The 12,860-nt window shown below is 41.7% G+C and overlaps 2 protein-coding genes across 4 annotated transcripts in view; both read right to left on the bottom strand.

Annotated features, from left to right (window-relative positions):
• Positions 1 to 322, bottom strand: part of grsm (granny smith) — a 31,247-nt gene extending 30,925 nt beyond the window's left edge. For both annotated transcript variants that reach the window (XM_070280939.1, XM_070280940.1), the window contains exon 1: positions 52 to 322. In XM_070280939.1, coding sequence (XP_070137040.1) covers positions 52 to 198 — 147 coding nt within the window. In that variant the 5' untranslated portion in view covers positions 199 to 322. The remainder of the gene's footprint in view (positions 1 to 51) is intronic.
• A 59-nt stretch (positions 323 to 381) lies between these two features.
• On the bottom strand, positions 382 to 11,965 carry LOC108130555 (prion-like-(Q/N-rich) domain-bearing protein 25). Of its 2 annotated transcripts, none has more exons than XM_070280938.1 (10): positions 11,763 to 11,965; positions 3,036 to 3,343; positions 2,863 to 2,980; positions 2,183 to 2,803; positions 1,997 to 2,116; positions 1,813 to 1,932; positions 1,348 to 1,755; positions 1,161 to 1,292; positions 948 to 1,100; positions 382 to 889 (listed from the first exon to the last, which is right to left on the bottom strand). In XM_070280938.1, the coding sequence occupies exons 2-10, from the start codon at positions 3,144 to 3,146 to the stop codon at positions 789 to 791; spliced, it is 1,884 nt and encodes a 627-aa protein (XP_070137039.1). In that variant the 5' UTR covers positions 3,147 to 3,343; positions 11,763 to 11,965; the 3' UTR covers positions 382 to 788. The 2 variants fall into 2 exon arrangements, with proteins under 2 accessions (XP_070137039.1, XP_017104565.2); XM_017249076.3 differs by lacking the exon at positions 11,763 to 11,965 and adding an exon at positions 4,526 to 4,654.
• Positions 11,966 to 12,860: the final 895 nt, after the last annotated feature.

The raw sequence follows: 12,860 nt of genomic DNA, 5'->3' as shown, positions 1-12,860 counted from the left end.
TAAACATAATTTAAATTAACTTAGATCCTATATTTCTATTTATTCCCTTACCTTTATTCGGTAGGTTCTTCGATGAATATCACTCATCCTATTCCAATTCAAAGTTCCCTGACGCATTGCATCTTCCTCGGTGATCCCGGGACATAGTCGTTCATGATCGTATAAATAACTTATAAAGCCATTCACTATAGGGGCCATAGTGTGGGCTTAAAATTTTCGGAATTTTTACATATAATTTTTCACTTATTTTGCCTTTTTATAAATTTTACCATATATTTGACACGGAATAATTCGTTGTTAAAAGTGGAATGATATCTGACAATAAACTGACAATAAAACTATTGTGAGAATGAAAAAATGGATTCAAATGTCAACACACAATTTTCTGGATTTGATACAACTCTCCGTTGGCCTTAGTTTATTATAAGGTATTTTACAATTTGGTTAAAATCTGATCAACAATCAGTTAAACTCGAAACCTTAAGCTAGTTTGTCTTTGGGTTTTAGCCACATTAGATAAGCTGGAGGTCCTCGGGAGGCTCTGCTTCGATTATTGCTTTATATCTTATATATCAGCTTAGAACTACTTAATTCATTTTCACGTTGCTTATGGCCCATGCTTATGGCTAGGACCATGCCACTGGCTTGGCTAATACTGGGCTTCTCCAGTCCACCAAGGTAAAGGCATCTGATTCCCCCAAACCCGCGGGTTCTTTTCCCATCTTCTTTTTATTATTATCCTTTTAAACGTTACTCCTTTAAAAGTATTTAGCAATTTAGGTTGGCCCTTAATAGTAGGCCTGCTTAATGGCCGCACTAGTGATCAGGAAAGCGGAGCCAATCAGCACAAAGGTGATGATTTTTAAAGCACTGGGTCTGCCGGAAGAATCTGTGGATGATTTTAATAAATATTAGTTTTACATTATTATTGTATAAAAAGAACTTACTTTTCTTATTGGAGATCACCCTAATACACTGCTTTTGGTCAGAGTTCGTTGTATATCCGAATTTGCACTGACAGACGGAGTTACGGCACTCCACGTTCTCGGGATCCTTTTCGACGAAGCACTCTGTAGCCTTTGTGCACGATTCACCAAGTTCTGAAAAAAATCGGACAAATATTTATAAAGGAAGCCTGGGGCTGGTGAAGAACAACGTACCTCGTTTTACTTCGCAGATGCCGTTCTTCTCGTGCTGTTCGTCGGTGCAGCCACACTTGCCCTCCGAGTTGCAACTGGCCAGGAGTGGTTTGCACTGCTCATCCTCGACGCACTCGTCTTCCAGTTCCTCAGCTAAAAAGTGAAATTATAGAGTTTCTCTCAGATTCTGCATAGACTTCTCACCCACCTTCCTTCAGGCATTGATCCTTGAAATGCACATATCCCTTGCGGCACTGGCAAGTGCGTCCTTGCTCCTCATCGGTGCTCTTGGTCAGACACGCGGTGTTGTCGGCTATGCACTCATCATCCTCGGAACACTCGGCACCGATGCCTCTTACACAGGTCTCGTCCCTTTCGAAGAAGTTCTCCGAGCAGACACACAGACGATTGGAGCAAACAGAGTTATCCACTGGACAGCCATCATTGGACTCGCACTCGGCGCCCAGACCCTGTTTGTATTCACAAAGCTGCTTGATGGCATCGTACAGGGCATACTCCTCGCAAGTACACCGTCTGGGAATCTCCGGGTGGCAATAAGAAGCTCCAAAGGGACTGCACTGGCTATTCGATGTGCAGGACAAATGATACTGAATGGCTATAAAAGGATACAAATTATTTAAAACTTCTGGGTAGAAATCAACTATAAACCTACGTTTTCTACAGTTTCGGAGATCCCGCTCGTAGAAATAATTCTTTTGGCAATTACAGGTCTTCGTCAAGTCATCAAACTCGTACTCGCACTCATCCGTGCTCTCGGCAATTTCCCCGAGTTCTAAGAAAGTTTATTTGATTTTTTTTTATATTAATTAAACAGATTGGAAATCTTTATGACTTGCCTGCAAAGCACTTGCCGTTGCGTGCATAGTAGCCCTGCCGGCACAGGCAAATCTTATTGGAGCAAATAGAATGGGGCAATCCCGTGCAGGTCTTGCCATTATCCGTACAGCTGCTGCCATCTAGACATAAAAAGAAATATGTTTAATCCTTTAATGTTATTGAATATTTCGGTATGAGTCACTCACACTTTTTGTCATCGGCGTCATCATCCTCGCGACTGGATCCCAGTGTGGAGTAGGTCTTGATGTCCTCGTCATCGAACCGGAAGAGGGCGGGCAGGCGGCGGCGGTGGCTTCGGCTGATGCTGTGATTCCGGCTGGAGTTGCGGCGGCTGCTGGTGCTGGTCGAGGCGGTGTGGGCGCCTCCTCCCCCCATGGTGGTAGTGGCTACGTTCCTGACACTGCGCCCCACTTCCTTAAGCTCATACTTCTCTATGCTAGTCTGTACGGCGATCTCGTGGGATCGTGGAGAGATGAGGGGCTCTGTGTCGCCGTTGATGAGCGGAGAGAGGGGGGCAAAGGAGACCTGGGCGGCGGCATCGCTATGAGTGGGCGGGGGGCTATGCACGAAGGCCTTGGTTAGCTGCCTGCGGCCAAAGAGCGTGGTAGCCGTTTCAGTCGGCTGATCGGTCGTCTCGGTGACTGCCTCCGCCGTGGTGGAGTCATCATCCCAGCCTGTTGTGTCCGTGGCCGGGACCTCGGTTGTGGCAGGAATCTCATCGACATAGGTGCATACTAATCCCACGCACTCGGCTGCGGCGTCAAGTGCATCACAATCCTCATTAACGACGCAGGCATCGTTTTCTTCTGCATTAAATGAATTTTTTAATTTTTTAAAAATAAAACAAAATATTGAATGTACTCACCCATTGATTTGCGACGACAGATGTTTCCATATCTATTATAATAGCCATTGGCACAGCCGCAAACGTTTTCCTGACAGCTAACAGATGCACGATCGTAGCCAAAGTAGCAGTCCAAGTCCTTTAAAAATATGGTTCGGTATAAGATCATATAAATCGAGAAAAGCATGTCCTACCGTATCGCAAGACTCGCCGAGTCCGTTCAGTGGGCGACACTTGCCCCGCAGATAGGTTTGGCCATCGGCGCAATCGCAGACCCCGGCTTTACAACTGGCTCCCGTTGGCATAAGATTGCACTGGACGCTATCGTCGCACCGTTCACCAATGAGCGACGTCGCCAGGCATTGCGTGAAGTTCTCCGCGAGCACTGAGTCAAATGTGGAGCACCCGCACTGCCCGTTGGCTAAGTCACAGCTCGAGCCGTCAGCTGTGCAGTCTGCCTCGCTTTCACATGGCCAAAAAACGGCCAACGCGCCGCCGTCGCCTGCAAAATATCAACAATAAAAACAAAGCAATACAGAACAAAATTGGTAGTAAGAAAGTTTCTAAGCCGTAGTAATACCAGCTATAGTATGTCCAGGCAAAACTGAAACCACAAGTTGGCTAATTAAAAATTTACGCCTAATACAAGGAGGAAGTACAAAGGCAGTGCCTGTGTCCACACTCGGATGTGTCGACCCAGTTACGGCACTGGCTTTTGGGGAAGGCCCTTTTGGGCTGGCTTAATTATTCAATACCGGCTCCAGTTCCCACAGTTAAGAAACCTACTTGTTAGTACCTTCTAGACATTTGCAATAAATAAAAAAAATTTCATTAAAAGTGCTTAAGTTATACTTGAATTAAAAAATTTAAGAAAATCTTAAATCATTTAAAAATGTGTCACATTTACTTGTTTGAATTTATTTTCTATAAAAATCGCTATATCTTATTTCGCAATAAATTCCAAATCGATAGTCCAGCCTCGACAATCTTGGCCAAACCCCACCCATTTATCTACCTGTCCAGCTGATAATTAACCTTATATAAAAACTATCCTGTGGTAGGAAATTCCTCGCATCCTAACTGAAAAACTTCATTCGGCACGCAACGTGTCGGGGCCGCAATTTATTACGTATACGCCAACGACTTCCGGATGAGGTTGCGGCAAACGAAAAAATTTCCATATAACCAGTATAAACGCAGTCACAACAACAACGGAAAATATGAAATGGAAAACAAGAACCAGGATCTGGAGCCGGAGAGGATTAGGGGGCAGTAGCTGAGGTATTAGCAATAACAATATCAACGCTCAAATTTTCGCTCGACGCTTGCCACTTTAATTTGCATTTTCCGTGGCCGGCAAAACAATTTCTCAAAGGAGCCAAAGGACCTTGGGCCCAGGATATCGTGTGAGAGCCTTAGACGGGTCGGGTGCCGGGTCAATAGGGCAAAGTACTTGACCTTGATTGCGTTTGCATTAATTACTCCGGTTCTTTAATGTTATGACTGCTGATATTTGTTCACCAATTTGGGCTGCCCTTTGGATGTCCTCACACCCGATTAAACGCGACTTTAATTCAATTACCGAAAATTGCTCGCAACATTTCGGGAATGCTATTTAGCCACATGCTTTTTTGGTTTTATTTTTTTTTTGTTTTTTTATTTCTCTTATTTCTTTGCCATTTACCTTGAGGATTGAGGAGCGCGACACACAGGACACTGAGGGTCAGAAAAATGTGGAAGTTTGACATTTCCGGTGGCAGAGCTAACTTTTCCGAACTACTAACAAGTGTGGCCGAAAGGCAACTGGCCATTTAGTGTGGGGATTCAACTATATCGAGTGGCCGATTCCGGTTAATCTTATCTTCAGCTTGCCCATAAAAATATACAGTCAAAAATCGATGATTAACCAGTAGCGATTGGAAAGTGCTTAGCTTATTTGTTTTTCTTCGAGTCTGGTTTTTCCTTGTAATCCCAAATTAGTAAAAATTACATTAGAATATTAAATGCAGTTGTCAGATTCCTACAGAATGGCAGTAGGTTGCCAAGGGTACAGTGATTACCCACATTGTTGGCCTATCTTTTCGGCAGCCCAGTATTAGTATCAGTAAGAGGTGTACTTATCAACATCCAACACCTGGCTGTGCACACCTGTTTTAGGTCTAATGGCTGTAGTAAAATGCTAGCCCCTTTGGACGAGTTTCGGAAAGACTTAAGCTGATAACACTAAGACGGCAGCTGTTTCATATCGCCGGAAAAGTATCAATCCATGAATCACTCAGCTATAAGATTATATATATCTTTGGTAATTAGAGAGTAGTCAGATAAATAGCTAATTTTCTGCGGCTATAAATTATCTTTAAATAAAAAGCTGATAGATATTTGGCTGAGTTTGCATACAATGTTCCAGTTCCAGTACAATATTATAACATTATGATGGTAATCATGAGAATGGATTATTCCTAAAATTTATTTATTTATTTATTTCAATATTAGCTATAATACATAAATCGAATTTACAATATAATAACTAATTTAGAGGGAAGAGTAACTAGCTACTATGGCCATCGACTCGACAATTGATAACAGTTTGTTTACATTTGTATTTGAGATTTAACATTTAAAGAAATGGATATTAGATAATTAAAAGGGGGAGTTTAAATTAGGTGTGTAATTTTACAATTTCGTAGGAAAGATAATAATAGTTTGGAGTTGGCAGCTGTGAGGTCAGATAATAGATTTGATGGCGGGGTGAGACCGAATAGGTGTGTTCTGCTGTTTTGGTAGTGACCACAGGTATCCAGTAGATGTTTTACTGATAGTTCTTCTCCGCAATTAGGGCAGTTTGGCCGAGTTTCCCCATTAAGGATGTGCTTATGCGTGAGATTTGTGTGTCCGGTTTTTAATCGTGTGAGAATGGCGCATTCCCTTCCGTTAAGCGACGTAGGGAACTTGATGTCTTTCTTGTCAGGGTTAGATTGTTTATACCAGTGGTTAAACGACGACCAGTCTTCCAGTTCGATGTCCCGCAAAATGTTTTTGATGTTTTTCCAGATGTCCTGTTGTACTCCAGGTATGATTGTAAGGCACGGAGCCCGTCCGGCTAATTTTGCAGCATTGTCGGCCATCTCGTTCCCAGTTATTCCTATATGGGCCGGGACCCATAACAGTTGAATTTTGCTAATGTTTTTTATGCAGAGGTGACGAATTTCGGATAAAAGGTTATTGTTATTGTAGAAGTTTTGTACTCCTTGCAGGGTGGACAGACTATCACTGCAGATGACATAACTTCCTTTAAGTTCGAGAGCAAATTTAATTGCCTTAACAATAGCTACTGCTTCCGCAGCGAAAACTGAGAAGTGGTGAGGTAGTCGACCCCAAGAGACAATTAATCCGTGTTGGTCAACCACTGCAAAGGTGGTGGTGGCATCGGACTTTGAACCATCGGTGTAAAGCCATTTCCTATCGGAGTATTTATGGGTAACTTCTTCGAATAGCTGCTTAAACGTTGTGATAGGGGTCTTTGATTTTTGAAAATCATGAAGTGTAGTGTCAATGGCGGTGGAGCGTATTTTCCACGGAGGGGATGGAATGACTTTGTTCCAACGATAAGGCGATCCTATGTTGTGTCTCTTGGTAAAGGTTATACATCTTCGAATCGTAGATTGGACTTTGAATTTCCTACGGTGCTTTGAGGCAACTTTATAGTCCTTCAGCAGAATAGAGTTGGTTGAGCACATGAGTTTTGGTATTAATTTAAAGGTAGTTTGCGTGACTCGGGTTATAATGTCCGGCAAACCTGCTTCTGCTAGGATGCATTTAGTTGGGGTCGTTGGAAATGCGCCAATACTACGCCTGACGGCCGCATGGTAAGGAGGTAAGATTTTTCTTAAGTGCGATGGCGCGCACCAGCCGTAGATGGGGAGTCCATAATCAATAATGGACAACAACAGAGCTCTTGTCGCTTGTATAAGTGTGGTCCGGTGGATGAGAGATCGCTTAGATGTTAAGAATTTTATAATGTTAAGTCTCTTAATAAGTTTCTTCCTAAGTTCGCTACAGTGTTGTTTAAATGTGAGTCGTTTATCAAATGTCAGGCCAAGTATTTTAAGAAAAGAAACGCGTTCTATATCTATGTCATTGTGCGATAATGGTGGGTATGTACAGCGCTTTTTTTTACAAATATGAAAAACTTTACATTTATTTACAGCAAGAGTCGCACCGGAGGTGTTACCCCAGATTTGGATTTCATTAAGGACTTCTTTAAACTTATTATTTAGTGCAGTAGTATTCTTACATTTGCTAAAAATTATGGCATCGTCTGCATAAATTGCCAGTTTAATTTGCTTATGTCTTAAAATTATGTTGTTTAAGGACTGGAAGGCGATCATGAACAATACCACAGAGAGGGGCGATCCTTGTGGGATCCCATTGTGGAGAGTGTAGAATTTAGATAGAGTGTTGTTAACTCTTACTCGGATAGAACGGTTGATCATGAAGGCCTTCGCTAAGTTGAAGGTCTTTTGACCTACCCCCCACCGTGAAAGTTGATCCAGTACTGTATGCACCCCTACGCGATCGAAAGCCCTTTCAAAATCAGTTGCCAATATGGTAACGTGATTTTTGGTAGAAAGGGCATCCGATGCGTAATGGTGGAGATGCAGGAGGGAATCAATAGTGCTATGCTGTTGCTTAAAAGCCGTTTGGTGGGGGCTGATAAGTTTATGTTTCGTAACGAACCACATTAACCTTTTGGCAAGCATTTTTTCTAAGGTCTTGCTTAAACATGGGAGTAAAGAAATAGGTCTAAATGATGTTATTTCATGTGTTGGTTTGTTAGGTTTTAGGATAGGGATAATTACGGCGGATTTCCACACATGAGGGTAGGTACCCCTAGCGAGCATAGCGTTATACATCTCTAATAGGCGGTGTTTGGCCTCGGAGGGCAACTGTTTCAGCATTGGGTATGAAATTCGGTCTATACCGGGTGTTTTTCCTTTCGCATGCTGAAGTGCATATTCAAGCTCACTAAGGGAAAAATTTGAGTCAAGGTCTGTAGAGGCGGTCGACAACTTGGTGGGTGTGTATTCCTGAGAAAGAATTACTTCTTTACGGGCCTTGTATTGGTTGGAGAAATTGCCGTCCTTAGAGTAGTCCGACCAAAAGTTCCCAAATGCATCGGCAATGTCTACGGAGTGGTGGAGGTTCTCGTTGTTGTATTTTATTGTCCTGAGGTTACTTGGAAAATTACCTATCAAGCGATTTAGGTCAGCCCAAGTTTTCTTGGTCGATGATAGAGGCGTTATATTAGAGGTGAATCTTTCATAGGATTCCCGTTTTGCTTTTTTTGAATTGTACTTGAAAAGAGCGTTGGCTTTTCTGTAAGAAATTAGAGCAGCGGTGCTCTGAGTTTGTTTGTATGCGTGCCAAAGAGATTGCTTTTGTTGTCTTAAATCCTGCAGAGCTTTGCTCCACCAAGGAACATTTCTCTGATGTAGAGAGGGTTTGGTTTGAGGGATTGCTAAATTGGCTGAGGCTTTGATTCCTTTTATTATTTTGGCGGCAAACAGATTTAAGTCGTGAGTTGTAGGGAAATTGAAGTTATCTCTGCATTTGGCACGATACAGATCCCAATTGGCTTTATCTAATATGAATTTAGGGGATGGCGGTATGTTTATGGGATTAGTTCGAAATTGAATCTTTGTTTTTAAAGGATAGTGATCGCTTCCGTAAAGAGAGTCTAGTACGGACCACTTACAGAAAGGGAACAACGATGCGGAAGCTAATGTTAGATCAATAGCCGTGAAAGAGTTGTGAGTGGAATGATGGGTAGCGGAGCCATCATTGAGGAGAGTTAAGGTTGATTTGTTTATGACTTCTTCTATTTGTAACCCTCTAGAGTTATGCAAAGATGATCCCCACAATGGACTCCAGGCATTAAAATCACCCACATATAGGATTGGCTTGCTAGAAAGATCTACTATTTTAAGAATTTCGTTGGCTGCTACAAATTGAGATGGAGGTATATATGTATTAAAAATACATATTTTGGGATGGGATAGGAGTTCAATACCTAAAGAGCAAGTATTACTGTTAATTGGTATGGGCTTGTGGGGAATGTCTTTACGTACAAGTAGGCTAACACCTTGTTTGGCATAGGTATTAGAGCTAAAGTTATAGAAATATCCAATAAATTGCTTGGGGTAAGCAATGTTCGTTAGGTTGGTATTAATATGTGTTTCCTGAAGGCAAATAACATCAGGGTTGCTATCGTTTATCAAAAGTTGTAGCTCATGGTAATTGTTAAAGTAACCATTCATGTTCCATTGTAATAGTGTAATGGACATAAGTAGGAAGAGAGAGAGGGGGTGTTATTTGGTTTGGTTTGGATTGATGGAGCTAGTATGTATCACTCATAGCATCGTCAGATTCGTGGGTATTTAAATTAATATTGTGTGTAGTTGGTTTTTTTGGTTTTTGATTTGAAGATGTTGCTCGGCTGTTACTTTCGTACTCAGCGTGGATTTCTTGTAAGTATGCATGTGATGCAGGAGATAAGTTATACTTGTTATGAGCAAGTGAAGTGGATTTCTTTGGCTGATAAGGGGTTGTGGGGGTAGGGGACTGGGGGATCGGGGAGTGGGAAGAGGTGGGAGAAGGGGAGGGGGAAGGGTTTTTTTTTCGGGGCTTCTTCGGTGGAAGCAATTTTAATTTTGTCGTTTTTGATTTGGTTTGCGTTTTCGCTACGTTGATTTGATGTTTTGGCTACTGAAGAGTATGAAGCGGTATCAACCGAGTTATGTGATGTTGTTTTAAATATTGTTTTGGCCTCACGCATAGTGCATTTTCTAACTGTTTTTATTTTGAGTATTTCTCTTTGTTCTAGGTACTTAGGGCATTGTCGGGAAGAGGCCGAATGCTCGCCAGAGCAATTGGCACAACAGATTTTGGTGCATTTACTTGGGGAATGTGGTGGTAGGGCACATTCGGAGCAGAGTGGGGTGTTAACGCATTTTTTGGTTGTGTGGCCGAGGAGTTGGCAAGACTTGCATCTCATGGGGTTTGGAATGTACTCGCGGACTTTAACAGAGTGCCAAGAAATATCGATTTTAGATGGAAGGTTATAGAGCTCGAAGGTTATTAGGATAACTCCGCTGGGCTTGGAGACACCATCGTAGGATTTCATAAATTTATAAACTTCCGTAACCTTTTGTGCTTTAAGTTCATCGACGATTTCTTTTTCGGGGATGTCGCTGAGGTACGGGGCATAGACTGTCCCTTTCACAAAATTGAGTGCCTGGTGGAGCTTACACTGTACTTTGCATATACCGGTGAGCTCGGTAGTATTAATAAACTTAACAGCATCGGCTTGAGATTTAACTAGTATGAGTAAATTTCCGTCTCTGAGGTTCGAAATGGTAATTATGTTTTTGGAGATCATTTTAAGGGCGCGGTGGACGGCGAAGCATGAGAATTGACAAATGGTCTTTTCTGTATTGATGGAAGCGATTGTTATATATCTTGGATTATCAACTGAGGTAGGTGGAAGTTCTGGGAATGCAATATCCAGTTTTTGGGGTTGTCTTCTTTTTTTTGATGGTGGGCTGATGGCAAGCGGCGCGAACCGATTGTCGCCCAGGTTTGGAGGCCCTGGGCCCATGATGAGTCTTATTGGTATTTATACGTTAGTTGTTTATTGTAAAGAATGGAATGAAGAATATTTAAAAAGCACAATGGAAAAGTAAGAAAGATAAGAACCACGTGGGTCCAAAAAGAACAGTGACCGGTCGAAAAGCTCTGTTTGGAGATAAGAGACGTCCGCTCGCGATGAGAGATAGTCGAAGACAGATTCCTAAAATTAAAATTGATGGTATAATAAAAATCCCATTTCTCTGTTAATTTGTTTTTAATTCCAGGCATTGGTTAGCTTTGTAGAAAATGTATAAAGAAGGGTATGAAAGTTGATGTTTTGTTCCTTAGATTCTGAAGGGTGAATCCTTGGGTCATTAAATCGTATAACCGTAGCATTATGTTCTGTCTCTTGTCTGATATAGCCATCGATATTGCAGTGACCCAAAAACGAAAGTTTTTGAAACTCTCTAAGGGGCGTTTTCCAAAGCAAACCACTCTGCGTGTTTCTATTTCTTCACATGTACTTGTACATATAAAAATATATATTTTTGTCCTGCGCCTAAGGTCCTACGATTCTCATCGCGAGTGTCGTCGCGAGTACGTGGAGTTTGTAAATTACTAATCGCATTGTATTTATAATTCAATATGAAATTATGTGTTAAAAATAGCGTAACAACGTCGGCGCCGAGTGTCGCAGGAGATGACCTTGAAATTTATCGAATAAGTGAAAAACCAATCGAGCTAAAAGGGGTTAATTGGAGTAAGTGGAATCCCCCAAGGAATTAAAACTGCCCTCCCAGACTATCTAATCCCTTAATCTGTGCACAGTGCATTCGGTCATTAACTCTATTGTTGAGACTCGAGTGGAATATAATCCCTAATGAAGCCCGCGTCTAGGACTCCAACAATGCGTAAGCCTTAATTTGTCTCTGGATTGTGTTTCAATTTTCGCGCTCGCTCGGCCAATGTTGTTGCGACTGTTTTGGTTTTCCCTTTGAGTTTAGAGACATAACGTAAAAGGACATTTTGTGGCTATAAAAATACTATGCCACGCACGCGATGAAATGAAAAGAGCAGCGACAGGTGCAAGAGAAATTATAGACCTTCCGGCCCGCCTTCCAACCCAACAACGAAAACACATTATATACAACTTTTTATAAACACCCAGATATGGATACACATATGTACACACTCATATATGCCCAAAGTTATTTAGCACAAGTGCAAGGACGCTCTCTAGAATTATCGACTTGGAATGTCCCATTAAATTTCAGATTTTTTTTTATACTTACATGTTTCTTGATGTTCAGCTTAAAGTTGGCAAGTAGAAACTCCTTTAGTGGGTTGATTCATGAGAGGATAGGTCTCAATTATTATTCACAAATCACTTTTTTTTTTGGAAAGATATTTTCCCAAGCATTTATCACTCTGTGGTAGGGGTTTCCACTTTAAAAACTTTCAAGTTTAATTCACACTAAACACCAAGCTGCAAAGCTGTTTAGAATCTGGAATCCATCTTTAATCAACTAATGCATTCAACAATGAAATCAACGAATAATACCAATAATAAACTAAATTAGTGGATTTCAAGAACACATGCGATTGGGCTCGTTAGTTACCTGGGAATGGATACCAGGCACAGGAATGGGACTGGTTGTGGGAATCGAGGAAACTAGGGAAATAGGGAATGAGTTCCACATTCGATATGTAATAAATGACGCCCTATTAATGTTTGTGTTTGCGAGCCCTCGCCCGTGTCGATGGCGGTGGGGTAGGTGAGTATGCTGGTGATTTTGGTGTGGTTATGCATATAATGGATTGAAATACGTTAAGCGTTGGCCCCCGAATGTGATGACCTCCATGACCCGTCCTTTGTGGTCAAGACGTTTCCATATTCTTCTGGCCAATCGATACTCATTCAAGTTTTTGAACCAAACACAAAATTAATGCGACAAATTATGTAATAACGTGATGATTAATTTCACATATTTTAGGCTTTATTACATTTCTTTTTCGTATAAAATCCAGGTATTTTTTAATTCTGGTTTTAGTTAATTAATTTTTTGTTGTATTAGTTCGAAGATGTTAATTAATCGTCAAGGATTCACTGCATAATTTTGCGCGCACGCCGTCTAACCGCGAAGCTGCTTTTACGCCACGAATGGTTCGAACGAGCCACGTTTTAAGGCCCGATCCTTACGTAGCAAGCTTCAAGCCGCTACTGTGGGCTTTTCCCTCCGATTCGTGGGTTTACGACTGCCTGAGAGACTCCACGAACACTATTGGCAGAGCGAAAGTGAAAGCGGGAGAGCGTTTAAGCCAAAACATTACCAAGACGGCCAACAGGAGAGAGTGCACTCAAAAAAAAGAATATATTTTAGTAAAAAAGA

The sequence above is a fragment of the Drosophila bipectinata genome, chromosome 3R (assembly GCF_030179905.1).
Source record: "Drosophila bipectinata strain 14024-0381.07 chromosome 3R, DbipHiC1v2, whole genome shotgun sequence".
NCBI classification, from domain to species: Eukaryota; Metazoa; Arthropoda; class Insecta; order Diptera; family Drosophilidae; genus Drosophila; species Drosophila bipectinata.
This window is presented reverse-complemented; position numbering and strand designations above follow the sequence as displayed.